The 24826-nt window shown below is 37.4% G+C and overlaps 1 protein-coding gene across 3 annotated transcripts in view; it reads right to left on the bottom strand.

Moving 5' to 3' along the window:
- The window catches only part of Fntb (Farnesyl transferase beta subunit), a 339753-nt gene that overhangs the window by 42314 nt on the left and 272613 nt on the right, over positions 1–24826 (bottom strand). For 2 of the 3 annotated variants that reach the window (XM_067136751.2, XM_067136753.2), the window contains exon 9: positions 3363–3468. The exons of the other annotated variant lie outside the window; for it this stretch is intronic. In XM_067136751.2, the coding sequence (XP_066992852.1) occupies positions 3363–3468 (106 nt within the window). Of the gene's footprint in view, positions 1–3362; positions 3469–24826 lie in introns of those variants that run through there. 3 annotated transcript variants of the gene reach the window in all.

The following is a 24826-nucleotide window of genomic DNA, read 5'->3' on the forward strand; positions in this document are numbered from 1 at the left end:
ATATAACGGTTAGCGCTACAAGTTTCCTTTGTCGGGGGCCCGGGCTTGATTCCCGATACAGACAGAAATTTAAGATTGACATGAGGGTACATGCAGCTCATGTTCATTAGGGGTTGCTTGAAAAGAGTTGCATCACCTCGGGGCAAGAACAGAACTTTACGTATGTAAAATGCGGTATTTCTGTGAGCGATTGATACTGTGTAATGGAGGCCAATTTCTATAATTACAGTATATTTGTCCACTGCCCTTTTAAATCCATTTCATGAGGTTGTGACAGAATACTCTAAAATTTCACATTGTGATCTGTAGTACGCTATGTTATTATTATTATTATTATTATTTATTTTGCACACTTTCGTGGTAATGATATTCAAGCAATTGTACAGAGTTTAGGAAATCAAAGCAGAATAAACCTTAATGTAAACTACAGTTCTACGTAGAATTTGAACCCATAAATTTCCGTACAGTTCCAGTCGTGGCAATGACCACCGTCTTCTGTATGGTCTTGTAGATGTTGGTGTTCACATCCAACTTCTTCAATAATTTTTTTGTAATTGTTAACCTTTGCATTGTGGTAAGAGTAACTGTGTATTAAATACTGTAAATGTACAAATCCGGAATCACTTCCTGCGATTTACTGCTAAGATCCACTGTATTTTCAAATCCATTTCGTGAGGTCGTGAATGAAAGCTCTGTATTACTGTATCTATTAATGCAGCCAAGAACAAGCACATCATTCTCTCGGAACGTTGTGACATTAAAAAATTATCATCTGAAGACAGTACTGGAAAATAATTGAATAAATGCATGTAAACGTCACACACATTCTAGCTTCTTATCGCGAGCTGTTGATGAAGATGACTCTAAGTAGTTCTCGTAGTATCCACCCACAGCAGCACAGTGCTATACGCACGAAGCCTATATGGCCTCGTTCAACCGCAGTGAGCTGTTGATACTGGCCTCTTTGTCATCGTAAAAGCATTCTTGACTCAATCACAGTCAGTCAGTCCAATCTCACAGGTAACGAATGCTCTCGCACTGTACAGCCCATATTTAAAGCAAACCTGATGTGCAACATCATGGGGAAGCTAATAGTGCCACCACACTAATGCAATTTGCGGGAAATTTGAATCAACGTCACCTTTCAGAAGTATAAACACGCCTACCAATGTTCGTTACTCTAGCACAACCCCTTCTTGGTGTTTGGATACTTTTTTCTGCCATATTTATGTTCTTATTTTGTCTCTTTGTAATTAACACTTGGTGTATTTCTTCAATTAGTCTACTGTAATTGGAGCAATGCTCTGTTATAGACTGAAATAAATAAATAAATAAATAAATAAATAAATAAATAAATAAATAAATAAATAAATAAATAAATAAATAAATACATAAATAAATAAATAAATAAATAAATAAATAAATAAACAAACAAACAAACAAATGATTGGACGTCAGCCATTATCCATCCAATCCACAAGAAGGGAAGCAAAACAGATCCCAGTAACTACAGAGGAATATCACTCCTTGCTGTTACCTATAAGATATTTTCCAAGATTCTGGAACGCCACGTAACAAGACAGTTGGATAAAGAGTTAGGAGAATATCAAGCAGGGTTCAGAGCATCGAGGTCCTGTACCGAGCAGATACAAAATCTGAAGACCATCCTTCAATACAGCAAGTCAAGAGCCCGACAATGGGTAGCTATATTTGTTGACTTCCAGAAAGCATACGACTCAGTAGACAGAATTACTCTTTATAAGACATTAAGAGAACTAGGACTTAACGACAAGATCAATAGGCTGGTGCAAGCCACCTTGCACAATACCACAGCCAGAGAAAAGTTTAGAGGACAACTCTCGAAGAGTTTCGCCATTAAAACAGGGGTGAGACAAGGAGATGGCATCTCATGCATATTATTTAATTGCGTTCTGGAAAAGATAATTAGAGAGTGGATGAGATTCCTTCCAGAGAACACTGGATTACGGATGGGGATTAAAGCTGACAACCTAAGGATACCATGCCTAGCCTTTGCAGACGATCTGACTTTATTGGCAAATGACATACAGGAGGCTACTACTCAGCTCCAAATACTGCACTCAATAGCGGCTAAAACGGGTCTTTTGATCAACATAGGAAAGACCGAGTTTGTTACTAACATCAAAGATGTCCCTGGAAAGATGAGAGTCAGTGATAATATCTACATCAAGAGAGTCAAAAGTGTAAAGTACCTTGGGGAATGGTTCTCAGAGGACCTCACCAAAACAATGGCTCTTGAACACAGGAGACTCAAACTAGATAAGGCTTTCCATGCCTGTAGAAAGCTATATGCTTCAAAAATCTGTCGATGAATGTCAAACTAAGACACTACAATGCAGTAATCAGACCTTCAGTCCTCTATGCAGCAGAGTGTCTATATTTAACTAAGAAGACCCCACTAAGAGCCCTCGAGGTACAAGAAAGAAAGTTCCTGAGACGGATAGTGGGACCAAGAATTTTACCAGATGGAAGCCGATGGTATCAACCAAATCGTGAGCTATATAAACACCAAGAAAATCTCATAGATGCCATCAGAAGAAGGCGACTGGCTTTTTATGGACACCTATCCAGAATGGACTCAAATAGGTTATCCCATAGGATCTTCAAGGCTGCTAACAAGAGCAAAGCTACTGGATTCGTGTGGATGAAGCAAGTGGAGAAGGACCTTTCGGAACTCCATATAAATCAAAACGACATAGCTGATCGGAGTAACTATCATACAACTCTTAAAACTAAATCCTTTGTAACATCTCTCACAGAAGTTACCCACAGACCAAACGACGAGACCAGGAAATGGTCTGAGGAACGTAAGATTGAATTTAGCCAGAAAATGAAGGACTACTAGGCCATCAGGAAAGCTTGAGGTACCAACAAGAAAACAGCTGCCAAACCAACCGCTAAGAACACCAATTGTGGCAAACAACGACGATGACATTAAGAAACAGCTAAAACACAAGCACCGTGGTCCATAGATGGCCCTAATGAAAAAACAAAACAAAAAACAAATAAATAAACAAATAAATAAATAAATAAACAAATAAATAAATAAATAAATAAATAAATAAATAAATAAATACATAAATAAATAAATAAATAAATAAATAAATAAATAAATAAATAACACCAACAGAATATCCACAACTCCTGCAAAATATGTCATTTTGCTGGTGTTCTAGGTGCAATGGATAGTACACTTGCTAAAATCCTATCATGAGGAGGCTTGTACCACTCACTTTGAAAATCTTAAGCCTTAGTTTCCTAACAGAGAAATTTTTCAAAAAAATGTATACGTCAATCATATACTAGCAAGAGGAGAAACTAACCAGTTCATTCTGCACACTGCCCACAATGTTGGTGTGTCCTCCCAGTGAGTGTTGAGCCACAGAGAGTCCACTCAAAGCATAGCAGGTGTGATATATATCACGGGGTCTAGAACAAAAAAAAAAAACAACCAGGAATCTCATCAGATACACAGAAAGTATTATATAATAATACCAAATGAAAGGTCATAAGTTAGTCTTATATCTGTCCTCTGTAAAATAAATATGACCAATATATCTATGCAATACAAATGTGCACCATTTTCAAATTTTTAGAATATGTTTCTTGATTAGCGTAATCCTCGAATCATATTATCTGTAATATCTGTGACTGACAAACAAATGCTTCATATAAAAATGTCAAGGCATTTGGTACATTCAAAACAGCAGAACGCATCGGGTCATTCCATGCCAGTTCAAACAAATCCACAACCAAGTTCCTCCATGCGTAACCAATTTGAACAATTTCTCTTTTGGATGTTAACAGAAATGAAATAACTGCTCTGACAGACTATTACCAATATAATTTTGAATAAGTTTGTGGATGCATGGAAATTTTCCTATAACTGGTTATAATTCTCCTATTTCTGAATGTACAGGTAGTAATTTTTATCAATTTTGGCACAGAAGTTATATTTATGTTTATAAAAACATTAATATATACACAGTATAGCTGAGTTTATTCTAACACCCCTCCATGTCCGGCTCCGCGGCGTAGGGGGGCAACGTGTCTGCCTGTCTCCTGGGTTCGATACCCAGTCTGGTCAAGGGGTTTTTAATTGTAAATGATTAATATCCCTGGCCTGGGGACTCTGTGTTTGTATCGTCCTTGACGTTCCTTTCCTCACATTCAGCACTTTACACTTCCACAATTTCCAAATACACGCAGTGCAAGTAGGGGCAAAAGATCTTTCTAGGTCAACGCCCTGAACAAATAGCATTTTTTAAAAAAAAATCCACACCTCCATTAACATTTTTGATATGGGATTCCGCCTTAGAAATTCGTGTCACCTGGGAACTTATTTCCCATTATTCTTCTTCAATTACAGTCAAACCTCCCTTCTACGGACACCGTCGGTTCCAAGGAAAAATGTCCGTTATGAGAGGTGTCCGCTAAAACAAGTTTGTAAAAATAATTGAACATTTTAACGGCAAAGAACATCCACCTTAAATATAAGCATACGTATCTTTATTTTTAAAATTCTAAGTCATTTCTGTGTTAGTATTTCATAGAGTTATTATAAGTGATTTTACATCATTTACAAACATTACAGCTTTGTGAAGTAATCGTGAAGCTTCGTCTGTGTAAATTTAGCATGTTTTCTTAACTGCGATATTCTCGAAAACGGAATAAAGTGTGTTAAATGGTTCCATAGCGTTCTCGCCGTACTCTAAGGTTCAACGTGACACACAAATTCTTTATCTGTTTAAGCATATTTAGTCCCCACTTCATTGACAGAACTTCTTCCGCCTCACCGTCATCATCACTTTTCGTTCCTGATTCGGGCTCTGTAAAACAATGTTTTATTCAAAATGGTCCTTTCGTAAGACTAATGAAGGCTGCTATGGATAGCTAGAAATATTTACGAAGTGCAGTGAATTAAATTAAAGCTGAAAATTTAACTTAAAAGAATTAAAAGCTGTCTATTCCAAGAAGAAAATGAATGAGGAGTTGAGGTGCTTGTGGACCTTACGATACGTGCAACACACAATTTCTGTATAACTTGATACAGTAACACAGAAAGCTTACCGTAAAGTGCGTCCTGGAGTCAGGACTGCCAGTCGCTCTCGAGATCGTCACAGCAAGGAATATTCTCTTCTTCGGCTTCAATATCGTATGTCAATCCAGCTGTCGTTGCTAAAGTCTGAAGTTCATCATATTAATTTTGAACCTCTACCACGGCTTGTTCTTCAACTGTAGAATTAGCGATGCCGCATTTTGCAAAGCATTTCCTGATTGTGGTTTCGCTGACTGCATTCCAGGCTGCCTCTGTCCATGAAACTGCATCACCAGCATTTATCTTCATCAAATCAAAAGCTGAGTCTGCTTCATCCATGTGTGCCACTAACAACCGTAAAACCCTCTTACGATAGTCTAATTTGAATGCTTGAATGATTCCTTGATCCAATGGCTGAAGATGAGAAGTGGTATTGGGTGGAAGGAACAAGAGTTTTAGATTTGAAAGCCGTATTTCTGGATTACACGTAGCATTATCTAGCAATAAGATCACGTTACGGTTTCTAGCCTTCGTCTTGGAATCCAAAGCTAGGAGCCAATTCTTGAATATTGCAGACGTCATCCATGCCTTTTTATTTGCATGCCATTCGACACCAAGACAATTTAAGTCCATGTTTTTAAAGCACCTGGGTCTCAAGGATTTACTGATTATTAAAGGAATTTCCTTTTCAGCGAGTGCGTTACAACAAAACATGATGGTGATTCTTTCTTTTTACATTTTCCCACCCTTGCAACTTTCATTCGGCAAAGTTAGTGACTTCTTCAGGATCGCCCTAAAGAACTGACCAGTTTCATCAACATTCAAAGTGTCTTTCAGTTTGTAACTATTCAAAATTTCTGGTAACTTATCTTTCCAATCCGCTACTTCAGTCGCAGACACATCACCATCTTCTCCACAGACTGTTTTCAAACTAACGTTATGACATTTTCTAAAACAATCTAACCAACCATTGGTAGCTACAAAATTCTCAACTTTCAGATTATTTGCGATTTCTCGAGCTTTTTCTTGTAACACTGGTCTGCTCACACACAGTTTCTTCACTCGGGCACACTTGAAACACTCATATACCGCAGCGTTCACTTCTGAAAAATCTGACTCCCGCTTTCTTTTCACGCCTCGATTCCTATTTTCCTCCCACTCCTTTAAAATTTCAGTTCTATTCTTCACAATAGTGCTTATTTGAGTTTTCCCACAGTTGAATTTTTCGGCAAGCTTTCTCACTGAAAGTTCCTTGTCACTTTCTATAATCACATTACTTCTTGCCTCGAGATCTCCCAAATTTTTACGAACAGATGGACAGAGTGGCTAAGGGAAGTGCACTTTCGCCTGTAGTGACTTATTTCTTTATGGAGCATTTTGAGGAGGAGGCTATTGCTTCGGCGCCCGTCAAGCCTATGATATGGTGGAGGTATGTTGATGATGTATTTGTGATCTGGACAGAAGGTCCTGAGAAACTTCATCTATTTCTAGACCACCTAAATCAGCAACATCCGTCAATAAAATTCACTATTGAGATGGAGTCGGACGGATACCTTCCTTTTTTGGATGTTCTAGTAAGAAAGAAACCGGATGGCTCCTTAGGACATACCATCTATTGTAAGCCTACCCACACAAATTGCTATCTTCATGCAGATTCTCACTACCATCCAGCATAAAAACAAGGCATTCTCACGACACTCGCCAAGAGGGCGAGACAAATTTGTGAGCCATCACATATCCAGATGGAGATGGACATGCTCAAAGTCGCGTTCAAGGGTAATGGTTACAGCGATTTGCAGATTCATAGAGCCCTACATCCCAGAGAAATGACCAAGCAAATCTCACAGAAGGAAGAAGTGAAGGGAACTGTCTCGTTGCCTTACATTCACAACACCACAGATCGAATTGCCAAGGTCCTCCGCAAACATAATATAAAAACCGTGTTTGGCACCGCCACTAAAATTGCTCACAGTCTGAGTAAAACCAAGGACAAATTGTCCCCACTTGTACATCCTGGAGTATACGAAATTCCATGTACGTGCGGTAAAGTATACATCGGTCAAACATGCCAGTCCATTGGTACCCGAATCAAAGAATATGAACGTAATATTGGTCTCAACCAACCTGACAAATCAGCAATTGCTGAGCACACTCTATCATCGGGTCATGATGTTATGTTCGAAGATGCTCGAGCTCTTACCCACACTAGACACCACAGGTCCAGGATTATACGGGAAGCAGTGGAAGTACATAGAAATCCTAACAATTTCAACAGGGACACCGGCTATCAATTAAGTAATACCTGGTTGACAGCCATTAAGAATTTATGTAGGTAGTTCCCTTCCCTGCTCCTTCACTATTGTTATTTCGTCTCGGTGTTTTTCCAAATTCGTACGTTCCTCATCGCCAGACGTTTAATTCCAGGCTTATGTCTATGTCTTACATCTGCCATTTGTTACGCAAACACATTATGTGAACAGCTTAGTCTGATTGTGATGGTTCGGTCAGCTTCCGCTTCGAACGCTAGCGTTGTGCCACGTCCTGGGGTCCATCTGGTCGTGAACGAACATACCATTTCCACTTCTACTTCTATTATAACATTCCAAATTCAAAAGTGTCATTGTTTAAGAAGCCTTTCTCGTGGACAGTTGATAATTCTTCTGAGGATGCGGAACACAGTTTTCTGCGAAATGTTACGAATTTTACCTTATTTCCTACACACGGCACAAGCCCAAAAGCCTATACAATATCATGTCTATAAGTACGAGCTGTGAAAGCATTAATGGCAAATGTAAGTAATCCTCTGTATTAAACTTTGGACCTTCGTCATGAACTGCAAAAATGCCTCCGTTGATTGGATCAGCTTCATGTGATCACCTACTTACTTCGTGTTAAAAAAAACATGTGCTATGCGCCTTTTGGTCTTTTATGACCGTAAATTTTCGTTTCTCTAACTCAAATTTGGATGGGCGTCTTGTATCCTTTTAAGATTTGAGTACTTCTTACTAATATGTGTGCGACGTAAAGCAAAATAGCAACAGCAACAACAACAACAACAAATTATGTGTTATGCTTATTGTTGTTATACCTTTTGTGAAACCTTTTCCCTGTCTATGGGGTTTAATTAATCACATTATTATTATTATTATTATTATTATTATTATTATTATTATTATTATTATTGTCATAGTCATCATGTATGAGTTATTATGTAAAATCTAACTTGCCAAAAAAAAAAAAATATGTTAGGAGCCAGTTTGACTACCACTGGGGTTTCCGCAAGAAGTTCTTTTTTTAAAAAAATAATCAGATCCCATTTTATTATGTAAGTTTTCTGTTCCCCTTTTCATCTTATTTTAATTAACCGTGTGATTCTTTTGGTGTAATGAGATCTGCTAGATTCTCTATTGTTTGAATATGTGTAAGTATTCTCATTATTGGGTTTGTTCTGGGGTTCGTGGTTCAATTGTTTTGTTTGGGAGTTGCCATAGTGATGGTGGTGATGACTGTGTTTTAGTGAACAAGCTGGGGTGACTGATTTTTCTATGAAAGACTTTGATATTTGTGGAGCATTCTATGTTGATTCCTTTTCTGCTAGGATATGTTTGAGTATTTTCCTTCTCTGGTTCATGTTAATGTTTTTCATGTTTTTAGTGTATTAATGTACCTGACGTACAATTTTGGTGGATGATGATGAAATGATGCTTGTGGAAGCTCGGTGGGACGTTCTTGATACCATCAAAATTTAACAAAAAAAAAAAAAAAACCTAATTTGACACCTTTTGATCTGCGAATTTTGTTTGGAAAACAAGGAAGTTAATGATGTATCCAAAAATATCTAAGCTAGTTCTATTGTAATAGTTTTAATGTTTCCACCATTTTCTTTTTTTGTCAGCCGACCTTGTTCAAATTAGTTTTAATACCTACTTGTTGATCTTCCTTCTACTATAGTACGTTCGTTCCAACACGAGTCCCTGACCGTCCGACGTATGCGCAGTTGAGAGAAAGCGTTCCAACACACACCAAACCAATCCTGGACTCGTGCACGTACTCAAATTCGGTGTTCCAACACACCTCAAAGAGCAGTTACTGATCGCCAGAACTCGTCCGCGGCCTGTGGCATGCAGCAGTAGTACGGACATGCGCAATGGAATACATGCGCGAGAGAGGAAACTCACTGGAAAGACCACGTGCTCTTCTACTCCTGTTCTGTTCCTTGTTCTGTCACACGTCATTTGTCTGCACGTCTGCCATAACCTCTAGTGAATGAGTGACGAGGATTATCTTGAACCTTTGTCCAGTGGCAATGAATTGGATATGCTGTTAATAACGCCAAGAAAGAGAAATGAAAATTTAGGTAAGTTTTATTGTTGCCAGTTACATTCCCGTGGTTTCAATATCTGATTTTACTGCCCAAACTCGGTAATTATTATTATTATTATTTTTTTTTTTTTTCCGTGGTAGAAATGACACAGGGTCACGGCCACAAAAAATATAGTTAAGACTTGAGAACTTGTAATCCTGGCAGATTAAAACAGAAACCTACTAACTGAAACCTACCCTTCAGAAGAAACAGTACCCCAGTACGACGATGAATTTTTTGATCATTTCTGAATCAGTCGCCGGGTAGTCGAAGGAATTTCGGAGCAGTTCGAAAGGAGTGATCAACATAAAAGACACCATGGACAGTTCGGAAAAATTTCAGCACTTCATCAGGTTAGCTCATTATAATAAAATGTACTCACTGGGAAGGGTGTAATTTATTGTAATGCAGTCCTGTAAGAATATTTTTGTGAAAAACTGATAATTTACTCCACTTAGTTATTAAAAATGAGAACGATTTGGTATATTCTTATGTTTTGAATTTCAGATTCTGATCTTTCTCTGGTACATTGGGCACCAAACCTCCATTTTCCGTGATGTTGCGGACAGGTTTGATGTAATGATAAGTTCACTGCACCCGATAATTCTGAGTATTTTGTCCCCTCAGATAATTACCTGGCCCACAGAAGAGGAAAAGGCATTAAGTGAGGAGCACTTTTGACACAACGGCTTTCCCAATGTCATAGGTGCCATTGATGGATGCCACATTAAAATAGATAGACCTGAAAATGACCCAGATTCCTACATAAATAGGAAAAGATTCTTCTTGATACAGGTATTTCCTTGGATTTCTTGGACATTTAAAAATATTTAGTAGGCTACATGATGGGAATTTTCAAATTGTTGGTTATAACTACTTTTATTTTCTCACTGCATTTAGTAAATTATTTTGTATTTACAAACCTGCCTCCCAATGGAGGTAGCCCTGAAGAATTCAGTACACCCACACATGACAGTATAAATACTTCACATTAAAATTACAATATTAAAAATATATTATTATAAGTTATACACCTACAGGTGTATTCGGTATTATGGTACCAAATCAAAACTTTTTTAATAAACTAAACAGGGCAGTCAGAAGTATGTTTAATCGCCCTTACTGTATATACCACTGAAAGGCTAACACAGAATTTTTGGGTGGGATTTTACAAATGTATCTCAATTATTCAGCAGGTACTGAACAGTTGGATGAAATTTAAATACAATGTTGAATACACAAATACATTAGTGTGGTGTAAGCATGTCTACAAAAGTAATACCGCATAAACATTTGTAATACAAAACAATTGCCAGAAAATTGGGATAATTTACTTAGTTAATATGGTGTATGATAGAAAATATTCTACTTAATGATGTACATAGACAAGTACACAATAAACCGATGTTAGAAAGGAAAAAGAATAATGTTAATATAGCCTCATTAGGGGAGGAGATAGGTAACAGATTTAAACTTAGTGGATAAGCTAGAGAGATATTTATTTACAAATACAGTACACTGTACACAGGCATACTAAGAAACATGAATTTAACAACAGGGTTACATTCTCTTATAGCTGGAATGTATTGCATTGCAAAGTTCCCACAACTTGTGTTGTTTCTTGTTTACATAATAGCAAAATTAGTGCGGATTGTATGTCTACAGGAAGTCTATTGAAAGCCTGTATTCCAGAGAATTTAATTTTTTTTTTGCCATATTGCTATATTAAAAAAAAAAGCCATGTCACCAGCATGTCTTGTCATGTGGATGGTTATCAGAATTGACTGAAGAAAGTAGGTAGTATTATTTAGTACTGTATTATGTTTTCATTTCACACAGGAGGATAATGGCTCCAATTTCTGCAATCATACTATGGTGAAAGACTGCTCTCATTATACACAACTTAATTGACTTCTTTTATTTCAGTATAATTTACACTTGGGAGTCTAAACTTACCTAACACTTATAAATAAAGCCTGGAAGTTAAAGCATTTAATTCAATTTTCTTATGAAAATCTGAAAGTAACAAACACTTAAAATTTAGGAAATACACAGTAAAATAATAAAAAAATAGGCACTTAAAATGACAGAAAATTTCTAGGTTTAATGTTCACTACTTAACACACATCTGCATCACAGTTTTGTAGTTAATCTTACATACCAGGTACAGGACACTGCAACCTTCTTTACCAGCTGACTTGTGGAGTGAGGTTTATGTTTTCAAAAATATTGTTTGTGCAAATGGAGCTTCTCTTTTTCTATTAATGTGAAATTGTTCTCCTTACTAGTACTTCAGTACACTGAAATTATGTTTTATTTTATTTCCACTGATTAAATGGTTTATGGTGAGGGTTACTCTAGTCACGTCCTAATTGATGAACCGTGGCCAATGGCTTAGTGGCCTAGTAAGTGCTCCTGAGAGTCGGGATACAACTTGCTATGAGTGGGTATCTCGGTCAGTTTGAGAGCCACGACCGTCCTTTGCTCAGGCAGCCAGGACTGGTGGTCCCTATCGCATTGGAGGAGAGATCCTCACTGATAATATGCTTAAGTAGGGTAACATTCTGCTTCACAGAAAATACCAAGCAAGCCTCAAATTTACAGGAGTAATGGAGTCCTACTTCCATCCAACAGGTGAGGGACTCCTTGGAAACAACTTGGTGAAGGAAATAGAATTCAATGGGATCTATCAATATTAATGGGGGCTTATTGAAAAAAGAAAGAAAGAAAGTAGAACTAGCTGAGTCAGCAAAGAAGATGCATAGGAGTTAATGGTATTTGGATGAGTGGAGAGATAGGAGATTATAAAGTGTTCATTTTTCCTTTTTTTACAATTTTCCTTTATGTTGCACCGACAAAGATAGGTCTTTAAAGATAAAAATTTCATTGTTCCGTATTGAAAGTATTAACGTTAAAAATTAAATAATTGAAAAAAGAGGTTCAACCTATTCAATACATAAAAGAAAGAAACGTAGTGATTACATTCTTATTTAATAGTAACTATAAATGGGACCGGTTTCGACCCTAGTCCAGGTCATCGTCAGCCGTAAAAACATGTAAAAATAATGCGTATGAAAAAGAAAAAGAAAAGATTAAGTGAACTCTGGATCGGTATAAGATGAAACATAAATTAACGATGGGGGTAGAAATTGTGAGTCACTTAAAAGAAAACAGTACGTAATATTAAGAATGGTAGTATGGCACACGCAATGATAGGCGAAGTCTCACAATGTTTATGAATATTGGAGAACGTTCAAATGGGTCAGTTTCCACACTCTGTCAGGCACAAAGTCACAACACTATCAAATAATATATGAAGATCATAAAAAACCTGAAGCCGCAGACGAATAGATTTGTAGAAGCAAACCGCCAGCTCCCGGTGATCAGCGCGGCACATTCAAGGTCATGCGCTGCCGTCTCGAACGCCAAAGTAGAATGGAGAATATCCTGAAAGTCCAGTATTTGTCTCGGTTGCTGGAAGTTAAGTACGTATATATAGAAATATACAACACAAAACAGTATAATTGAATGAGTACTTGTGCTCCTGCTAAGTTCTTGGAAAACAGTTGACTTGAAAAAACAATTGTAAAGAGAAAAAGATATAGTAAAAAGCGCAATATCGGAAAACAAATGAAAACTTATATGCACAGTGCGCTATTTTTAAATTGAAAAAATTTTAAGTCATGATTGAAGTAGTCGAAGTTGGTGCAAGACAAGAGTTAAAATTTGAAAGAGGAGAACCGAAATGAAGGTCAATATATATTTTTTTTAAATAGAGAAGGTAGAATAAATTAACAGAGGAAGAGTGATAGTGAAATAAGAGAAAGAATAAAAGAAATTGAAGTTAGATGGTATTGAGGAAGGATAAGATAGGGAAATGAAGGAGGGGTAGTTTAGGGTGGGTTAGGAGGGTGGGTTATTGGAGGTAGAAAATGTGGGTGGGAACTTTGTAAGGCATGGAAAATAGAATTGGGGTTTTGGAATTTTGAATTTTTGAGAAGAAGAATTAGGAAGTCAAAAAGGATATTGGGTTTTTCAGAAATGTCGTTTAAATTGAAATTAGGGTTGAAGTACTGGTCAAGGTGGATAAAGCAATTTTCAGTAATGATTTTAAGTATATTCATGTCATTGTCAATACTGGTGAAACTATGCTTGGAGTCTTATATGTGCTGTCCTATGGCAGAGAATCTGTTGTATTTAATGGCGTTGACATGTTCAGAGTACCTTCATTTCGGTTCTCCTCTTTCAAATTTTAACTCTTGTCTTGCACCAACTTCGACTACTTCAATCATGACCTAAAATTTTTTCAATTTAAAAATAGCGCACTGTGCATATAAGTTTTCATTTGTTTTCCGATATTGCGCTTTTTACTATATCTTTTTCTCTTTACAATTGTTTTTTCAAGTCAACTGTTTTCCAAGAACTTAGCAGGAGCACAAGTACTCATTCAATTATACTGTTTTGTGTTGTATATTTCTATATATACGTACTTAACTTCCAGCAACCGAGACAAATACTGGACCTTCAGGATATTCTCCATTCTACTTTGGCGTTCGAGACCGCAGCGCATGACCTTGAATGTGCCACGCTGATCACCGGGAGCTGGCGGTTTGCTTCTACAAATCTATTCGTCTGCGACTTCAAGTTTTTTATGATCTTCATATATTATTTAATAGTGTTGTGACTTTGTGCCTGACAGAGTGTGGAAACTGACCCATTTGACCGTTCTCCAATATTCATAAACATTGTGAGACTTCGCCTATCATTGCGTGTGCCATACTACCATTCTTAATATTACGTACTGTTTTCTTTTAAGTGACTCACAATTTCTACCCCCATCGTTAATTTATGTTTCATCTTATACCGATCCAGAGTTCACTTAATCTTTTTCTTTTTCTTGTTCATATGCATTGTTTTACATGTTTTTACGGCTGACGATGACCTGGACTAGGGTCGAAACCGGTCCCATTTATAGTTACTATTAAATAAGAATGTAATCACTACATTTCTTTCTTTTATGTATTGAATAGGTTGAACCTCTTTTTCAATTATTTAATTTTTAACGTTAAAGATAGGTCTTACGGCGACAATGGGATAGGAAAGGGCTGGGAGTGGGAAGGAAGCAGCCGTAAGCTTACTTAAGGGAAACCATGGAAAACCAGCTTCAGGGCTACCGATAGTGGTGTTTGATCCCCTCTACCTCCTGAGCTCATTAGGAGGAGGACAGTGATGTAGGTGAAATTGAATGGATGCATACAGAAACGGGTTAACCATCATTTTCTTAAATTGGGGAAAGTTCCTCACTCATGGAAAAAAATAAATGTTTGGAGGATAAAATTAACATATTTTTTGTTTCCACCTGAAAGAAGCTTTATTTTAACATTGCCAAACAAAAATAATTTTATCCTCCGAAAAGTATTTTTTTTCAATCGGTGAGGTACTTCCTCCAAATTCGGAAAATTATGGCTAGCCTGATTTAGCATGCATCCATTCAATTATGCTTGAGGAAGTGGACAGAATGGTAAATTGTCATAAATCAGCAAGAATAAACAACATTTTTTAGACCTGAAATAGTGAAATATAGTGGGGAAGGCAGGGATGAAATGCTTCACAGAATGTTAAGATTAGCATGGAATGCTAGTAAGGTACTTTCAGATTGGACAAAAGCAGTAACTGCACTTATCTGTAAGCAATGGAACAACTATCGAAGGATTTCATTGATCAGTATACCATGCAAGGTAGTTCCAAGGGCAAAGGTGCTGGCTGTACTGCAGGTTTTTGGGATTAAGGGTAGATTATTCAAACCAATCAAAGGCATTTATGTTGACAATTGGGCTTAACCTTAATGCACACACCTAGGTGTTGTTTGAAATGTATATCATGTTAACATATTTTAATACTGTAATTATAATTTCAATGTTAATTATTACTGTCATACGGGTATACTGCGTCCTTTGAGGCTACCTCCATTGGGAGGCAGTTTTGTAAATAAAAATGATGGTAGAATGAATTCGTGATTCATGGTCGTTATAGGAGTTAGACAAGGCTGTAATATTTTACGTTCGTTGTTCCTACCTTGCATGGAACATGTACCATTGGATACAAAGTGTCAGGAGGGATTGGGTTTGGTGGGAATGAAGCAAGCAGTTTGGCCTATGCCAACGACTTGGTTCTAAAGACAGACTGTGCTCAAAGCCTGCAATGTAATATCTTAGGACTTGAAGATAGATGCAGTGACTATGATCTGAAAATTACCTTTTTAGAGACTGAAGTGATGTCAGTTGAGAAGAAACCTAAGAGAATTAAATACCAGATCTGGAGTACACAGCTGGATCAGGTAGATCAGGTACATGTGTATTCCCCCAGGATGGTAGTATATTCCGATTGAAAGAAGGTGCAGCAAAGCTGATGCAGTGAGCTTGCAGTTGCAATCAACAACATTCTCGGAGAGGTCAGCTTCGGGATGAAAGTATATTTACCATGTATTCATACTGGTCTATCTTCACATCATCTTTGCTGTATGGAAGTGAAAGTTGGTTGGACTCAGGATATCTTATTCATAAGTTACAGTAATGGGCATGAAAGTAGCGACAATGATCGCTGGTACAAACAGGAGGGAACAATGACAGGAGGGTACTCGGAATGTGGAGGTGAAGGATTAAACTCGGTTGATGAAGCTGTATATATAAACCATCCTCGGTGGTGGGATTGTGAGGTGAATGGAGGAGGTTAGAGAAGAGCGAGGCCAAGACGGAAATGGTTAGAGTCTGTTTCTACTGAAAGATGACAGGAACGGAACTAAGCGAGGCCACATAACTAGTTACAAATAGAAGGTTGTGGAGGCATTCATTAATTTCATTGAGGCTTGCATACTGAAGGGCATAACAGTATATATTGTGTGTATGTGTGTGTGTCATTTGTTTCCATTCAATTAAGTGAACTTTCATTGCATTCAAACAGTAGGCCTAAGTTTACAAACAACCTGCTCCTACCAGAAAAATCATTGTTTATAGAAATTAGTGAAATATACAGTTAAATATGAAATTAATTTGTACAGGGACATACATTCTCATGACTAGAGGAGGACAGCCGTGATTATGATATAGCCTAATACTGAATGCTTTATTTTTATTTTTCAGATGCAAACTGCAGTTGATCACAACAGGAAAATCAGGGATATATTTGTATGATATCCAGGTTCTGTCCATGACAGTAGAGTTTTTAGGAATTCTCCAATAGGGAAAAGACTTGCCTGAAAAATGTGGACAATATTATTTACTAGGAGATAGCGGATACCCGCTCTGACAAAATTTATTGACCCCTTTCAAGGACCGAGGCAACCTCACCCCTCAGCAACAAAATTTGGTATGTCGTAGAACACTTTTTCGGCATATTAAAACAGAAATTTCGACAAATGTATCATGTGAAACTAAGAGATACGTTTTACATTGTTAATTTGATAAGGGCAGCCTGTGTTTTGCACAATATAGCCATTAAAGATGAGGTTCTCTTAAATGACAACGTCCCTGAAAATGTCTTACCTCTACAAGAAGGATTAGATATTGAAAATGATGAACCTGAAGATGACAGAGATGCTAGAGAGATAAGAGACCATGTAGCTAATATTCAGTAAGAATGTAGTTTTGCTGTTGGAAAAAGTTAAGGACTTCATAATAATTTCTGGTTATTTACTTGTTTAAGTTTTATGATTTAACACTGATGGTTCATAACTGTTAGGTTTTTCAATCTGCCAAAACAAACTTTGATTAAATTAATTTATAACCTAAAAAAAAGAAAACATATGCTAACAGAATTATACCTGAGAAAGGAATAACTTAATTAACTGCAGAGGAATTGTCCATCTTAACGAACAGGAAAATCGCAGAACACAACTGTGAAAATAGGTGGAGGGTTTTAGACCAGAATTACAAGAAATACATGGACAATAAGAATGCAACAGGGAGTGGAAGAAAAGTATTTAAGTATTCTGAAGAGATGGATGAACTTCTTGACAGCAAAAAGAATGTCCATCCTGAACTGATCCACAGCTCAGACACTACGGTGCGAGACAAGACATTGGGGAAAATGACATGGAAAAGTGGACACAAAATTACAACTTAATTAAATTAAATTACATTTTCAGGGAAAAATCTCTTACCATACGTTTCCTTTTTGAAGTAGTTTATAAATTTATGTACTGAAAATTAGTTTTGGCAGACTTAAGAACCTAACAGTTAGAAATTAAGTGAGTCGAAACTAAAAAGAGATCGGTTCAGATATCAAATATTAATACTAATTATTACTATACCTTTCAGTTCCCTTTATCTGGGAATGCCTGTTTCTCCAACAGCAAAACCTTTCTTTCTTTGAGTAGTATTCTCTTATCTTCTTGCTCCACCCTTCTTTGGAGCAGTGCCAATTTCCTCTCTTCCTGCTCTAATCTCTTCTTCTGGATGTCCACCCTGTCTTGCCGCATCTGCTACCAAATACTTGCCCTTTTAACCCCAGTCTTCCGAACGATCTTTTGTTCACTAGGCGGAGTTACTCCACTGCTTCCCATCACAGTATTCCCTGTAAAGGGTACTTCAACTATGGTATCCGAACTGAGGACCAGTTCAGGATAGACGTTCTTTTGCTGCCAAAAAGTTCATCCATCTCTTCAGTGTACTCAAATACTTTTCTTCCACTCCCTGTTGCGTTCTTGTTGTCCACGTATTTCTTATAATTCCGGTCTAAAACCCTCCACCTGTTTTCACAGTTGAGTTCTGTGATCTTCCTGTTTGTTATGATGGACAATTCCTCTGCAAGTGTCTTCCACATTGCCCTCATGGTTCTCAATTTAATAGAACCCACATATTTCCGGTGCTTTCTGAACAAGTCGATTAGCAACCTTAGGTCTGAAAGTGGATTGAACAGTAAGTTAACATTCTCTTAATTTTGTAATTCTAGTAAATATTGGTATATTTTAAAAGCTATTTACTGGTAGGCTTAAGGAAATGTAATTAGTTTTAATAAATCATACAATTGTGCTGTTAATTTCTGTATTTACTTCCAATTAATCTACTGTTAAGGTCGGTATTACACTGTGAAAGAACTTTCTTACTAATTTGATCACATAATTTCACCAATGTTTAATGCCATGTTGTAATCAAAGATAATATTATACACTGCGTTAAATACTGTATCTTGGAAATATCCACATTCCACAGTTTCCTTTCTCTTATTTAAGTGCAGATTATTTGCTGTTGTTGCGGAATCCAAAATAAGTAGACGGTCAGTTCACGCTTCATCTTCATCTTTCTGCCACCTCACTTCTTGCTCTTAATGATGATGATGATGATAATAATAATAATAATAATAATAATAATAATAATAATAATAATAATAATAATAATACTATAGTTTTTATTTCTTTTGTTCAGTATATTAGTTTTACTTGATGCATTCAAAAACAATTTTAATACAATGTACATTCCCATTTGAATATTCAGCTGAATATTCTGGTTGAATTATGTGTAGTTTGTTTGTTATCAAACCCCTCTCTTGTTTCACTGCTTTCCCCACATCCTAGTTGGGTCATGCGAGCAAACTGTGTTGCATATGTTGTGGAGGGATGTATTTAATATTACATGTTTCTTGGTTGGTTGGCAGTGATTTCTGTCAATGAAGCACAGTGTGTTGAGACAAACACAAACACCCAGTTTCCGTGTCTGTGGAATGAGCCAGACCTGGCCAAGAATTGAACCCAGAACTCTATGACTGACTGACTTGTGAGAGTAGTGTCTTACGATGATAAAATGATCAACTTTCATAATGGAAATGTAACAATATGAGTAGTTTCCTTACACAGTATTTTCTGCCAAGTGTTGGGAGCTGAAAACATTTATTTTCTCCTTACATCCTCACATGGGTGCCCATGCCCGGGGGCAAGGTGGAGACGCCCCCACCCCCTAGCTCTACGAGAAAGGAAAATAATCTAATATAGTAAGGTGTTTTGCTATTAAGAAAATTATTTAAAAATCGGTTTTACTTAGAAGTGGTAGGGGATACCGTGTGTGGTATTCTACCGTGGAGTACAAGTCGCCATTCATCTTCCAAAATATTAAAAATACTACCTACCCCCAGTCTAGTTACCCCTGCTACAAACTATCCTATGGTCTCCCATACATCCTCAACCGTAATCTTGTTGCATATTTAAGTGCAGATGATCTGCTGTCGTTGCAGAATCCAAAATGCCACTTCTCTTCTAACTCTTACTGATGTGAATAATACCATTTGCTCAATCACTGTATTTCCTTCATCGCAAATATTTATAAACATATTTATGTTTGTTTCATCAATCACTACTGATCTACATTTAGCGCAGTCACCCAGGTGGCAGATTCCCTATCCGATGTTTTCCCAGCCTTTTCTAAAAAATGACGGAAAAGACTTTGGAAATTTATTGAACATCTCCCTTGGTAAGTTATTCCAATCCCTAACTCCCCTTCCTATAATCGAAGTTCTCCACGAGAGAAAGAGAAAACAATCATAAATCAGCCTGGACTTTTACTCAACTGATGCTATGACTGACCGCAGCTGGACCAGTCCAAATAATGACATGAGAAGTGCTTTGAATAGGGTTTCAACATCGTCTATGCCGGCGATCAGGCTTTCATGAACCGTCTCTACATTGTGTGTATGTTGTGTGATAAACATTGCGATTGCTACCATTTCAGCAAGTGCAACAAGAGAACAAAATCTTTAGGCCTACTAGAATATGCAAAAGATTAATGTATTTTTAATGCACATTTGTGAATAAATAAATAAATAAATAAATAAATTAAATAAATTAAATAAATAAATAAATAAATAAATAAATAAATAAATAAATAAATAAATAAATAAATAAATAAATAAATAAATAAATAAATAAATAAATAAATAAATAAATAAATAAATAAATAAATAAATAAATAAATAAATAAATAAATAAATAAATAAATAAATAAATAAATAAATAAATAAATAAATAAATAAATAAATAAATAAATAAATAAATAAATAAATAAATAAATAAATAAATAAATAAATAAATAAATAAATAAATAAATAAATAAATAAATAAATAAATAAATAAATAAATAAATAAATAAATAAATAAATAAATAAATAAATAAATAAATAAATAAATAAATAAATAAATAAATAAATAAATAAATAAATAAATAAATAAATAAATAAATAAATAAATAAATGCCACAATTTGTCCTCTTGAATTCCAACTTTATCTTCATATTGTGATCTTCCCTACTTTTAAAGACACCACTCATCCTACTTATCAAATTTCTTTGATCCAAGTTATTTAAACCATAGTTCTTTAACAGCGTAATACAGGCCTAAGGCTTGGAGCAATCTCGTGTGTTTCTTATTTTATTAATTTATTAACTTTTAAATGTGCCATGTATATATATATATTGAATTTCATCAGTACTTTATGACTAAAATAAAGCACATACCTTCCATCTTCTTTTATTTATTTATCCTTTCTTTCTTTCCACGAATGAACAGGAGAGGACAGCGCAAGGAAACGTAAGGTTATGGTAAGACAAGACAAAATGCATGCCAAACTCTTTGTTTACTAGTCAGATTGCTGTCCAGGAAGTGTTCCAACATGATCAAGTTCGGGACCAGCCGTTGACCAATCCCAAACCGGCGCATGCGCACAGGGCGGTGCATGCATCCGCCGGTGACCGCCGGAAACTCGTGTGTTGGAACGAACCTAGTAAGTTACTATTATATCATTTTGATATCTTCAGAGACCACGACCTTTTAATTTTGTTGTTTCAATTTCCTTCATTTTTAATTTAAACATATGTTTATTGAGTATAAAAGGTGATTTAAACCTTTGATAATTTATCCGTACTCGGTATTTAGATCTGCGTCCTTTTAAAACTGACACACTGGCCTTCTTGAGGTCAGTTACCTGTACCTTTTCATTTTAATCTTATGGTTTTATTCTGTGAGTTTTCTGACGGTGTCCATTACTTGTGTCCGCTATATTTTGGTACCAAGTGTAACGGACTCCTCACTTCACCAGCAACTACAGTTATGAACTTCGCCACGCACATAACCTTTTTCTACTATTAATATGGACTTACCCTCATCATGATATAAACCGCATTTTCTCTCCAACTGGAACTTACATACTTATGTGAATTTGCACACATCATACTTGCATGAACTCTGCTCTATCCACCTTTATGATCTATGATAAACTAACTTCCTTTTTGCCGGCTGACGTCATGTGACATCGCCTGGTTTGTCGCGCATGCTCCACTAATCTCTGGAATCTTCCAGACATATTTCTCATTATTTCCCCTCTACTCCACACTATAAATACCTGGCCTTCCTCTGAATATATATAGCTCTGGATACAACATGGATACCATATTTTTTTCGGCCGGGGTGACGTCTCATCTATAACTCGCACCTCGCCGAGCCCCAAGCACAAAGGCTGACACTACAATTGGAAGTCAGCTATATTCACTTCAGCCTTCCCAACACCACCATGCACACCTGTCTTCTCCGCGGTGTTGATCCCGCTCTCACTGATACTGACATCTATCACGAACTCCGCTCAACCGGCGCCCCCATCTACGATGCCTGCAGGCTGTTGGACGGCACTACTGGATTACGGTCATCAGAGGTTCTTCTTTTTCTCCCCAGAGTGGACGATGTGACCCGTCTCCTCGACACTGGCGTTACTATCCATCAACGCTTTTACCAAGTGGAGCCTGCTCCTCCGAACATCATCGCCCAACTCAACGTAGATACTGCCAACCTGCTCGCCGAAGTTGATTCTCCACCCAGGACGCCGCAAGAAGAGTCACTGCCCCTTTTTCCCACTTCCCCCACGATTACCACTACCACCACCACCATTACGACTTCAGTCTCTACCCCTTCCAATACTCCCCCCACTACTGTAACAACCTGCCATCCTTCGTCAATAATGACATCATCCCTTCCTCTTACTTTACTTCCCGCACAATCTCTCCCCGAGCAACCCCCTACGAACGTCTTGGATTCCCACGCACCACCACCGCCACCATCTCCACACACTGACGCCGCAGCAACCGCCGAGTCTCTATCATCACCAACGCAGCTACCACCGTCATTCACAGCTATGCCTAGCTGTGTACTTCGCGGCATCGACCCTACAATTTCATCACGGGAAATACTCCAGGAACTTCAAGCAGGTGGTGTCCCCGCCCGCCGTGCGTCCAGGATTCAGAACGCCTCTGGTCCCACATACCTAGTCAGACTACACCTTCCAACTGCCAATGACGTACACCATCTTATTCAAAACGGAGCAACTATCTACCGCCATTGGTATAAAGTGGAACCCTCTCGTTCACCGCCCCTACCATTTCGCCATTCCCTTCCAAACACGTCTCGTCGCCCCCGGCCAGCCCTTCCACCCTTCGAACCTCGTCAACCGGTATGTCCGCCCCTTCCCGCGACCAGTTTCTTCGCTACACCCCTTCCGATGTTCGAACTCCTTCGTCTCCTTACTACCTCCCTTTGTAATCTCACTGCTACCCTCCAACTTCTAACCTTTCATCTCCATCCAAGCACACCGCTCTAACCTCCACACCTCGCCCATAGCCCATCTGTCCTTGTAAATCTGTCACCAAAGCACTCGATAACCGACACGTCCTTTATTCTCATCTCCATTACTTACTCATACCGCATTTTCTCCATCTCCCTCTTTTCTCACTTCTTCTCAACCCCGTCATCTCTCCTGGCCAGAGAGAGGGCGACACCCTCTAGGTGGCCCGCCCCACCCCTTCAGGGTGGGGAATGAAAACATTGAAACAACAACTGAATATATTGAGATGGACTTTGGCCTCTGTGGAGGGAGCAACATCCAACGTCAACTCCGTCCTCAAGGACATGTGCCCAGAAGTCTCCATTTTCAGGCAGTTGGTACAATTTGGTTCATGATGAGGTATGATAAACTGATTTCTTTACTGTAAATACCTTTAGTTGCATCGGGAGATACTTTCCTTGGAAATTCTGACTGGGAGCATGGCATTTCCAGGCCGAAATTTCACTTGTCTTTTTTGTATTTAAACTCTTCATTGACGAACCTAGTAACGACTTTCTTTCTAAATGTGCGTGTGGTGTATTGGCAACTGTGCGGCTCCTACTGTACACACACTTCTATCCGTTCAGTGCTTCGCCATTTGAGTTTCTGAATGCTGTGAAACTGGTTCACTTGAAGTATATTGTGATTATTCGCCTGTAGAACTACGTTACTTCGTGTCAACCTAGTGATAACTGAAGTGGTTGTGACTTGCATATAGCATTTAGATTTTGCTCAGAAAATTTCCTGCTGGCATACTCGAATTTGGTAACTGTGAACATCCTCTTTTTCTCGTTGTTCTGGGTTTATCTTTTTACAGCCATATTTATCCTTTCCTTGTTCGTCCCTTTCCATTCCTGCGCTATTCTCTCTCGTTTTCTTTCTCTTGGATATCTTATTTTACTATAATGAATCTGTGTTTTGTATGTGTGGTTGGGAAAATTTCATATTTGTATAGTTCTCCTTTCATGTAAATTGTTAGGGTTTTGATTTATTATTCTAATATATGTTTTCAAATTTTATCTTGGTTTCTCATCTATTTTCACCCGTCATGTCCCTTATTTCTCCTCACATTCTCTTTTAATTTTCTAATGTTATGTAGCATGGTTTCCACTGCGCTATCTGTTGCTACTCTGGAATGCTTATTGGGGATTTTTTTTTTTTTTTTTTTACCACGGCCTCCATTCTCAATTTGGCATTTAACTCACTGCGTAATATTACTACCTACAGATAGAAATTACTCGCTGTCGCCGATACTTTGTGATTTTCCCTCGGCAGTATTATATATATATATATATATATATATATATATATATATATGCATATAACCCCCATAATGGGTTATACAAGGCAGCACAGTAATTGGTATCAGAGCTGGTGGTTAATTGTTGTTGGTACTGTCTGCTCATAGCTACCTGAATATTGTTTGTATCCCTCATTCCTTTGGTCTGTTCCCTGTACGGTATTAAATTATTAAATTGTTTAAAAACAAAGTAAGCAAAGGTGAAATATCTTGTGAAAAGGAGTGCATCTATTTTGTTTCATTTCTTCGTTATCTGTTTCTGGCATGAGCTGTGCTGTATCCTCACCTGCTGAGAAAAGCAGGGATACAATATGAACTTAGAATGAGAAATGCAGAACCAGCTGGAACTGCTGCCGAGTGTGCATCTTTCCTGTCCTATGTTCAGGTTCCGATTAACCTTTTACGTTTGCATAAAGACCAAACTGGTGAGTCTTTGCACGTTATTAATTCATCATT

The sequence above is a fragment of the Anabrus simplex genome, chromosome 1, assembly GCF_040414725.1.
Source record: "Anabrus simplex isolate iqAnaSimp1 chromosome 1, ASM4041472v1, whole genome shotgun sequence".
Classification (NCBI taxonomy): Eukaryota; Metazoa; Arthropoda; class Insecta; order Orthoptera; family Tettigoniidae; genus Anabrus; species Anabrus simplex.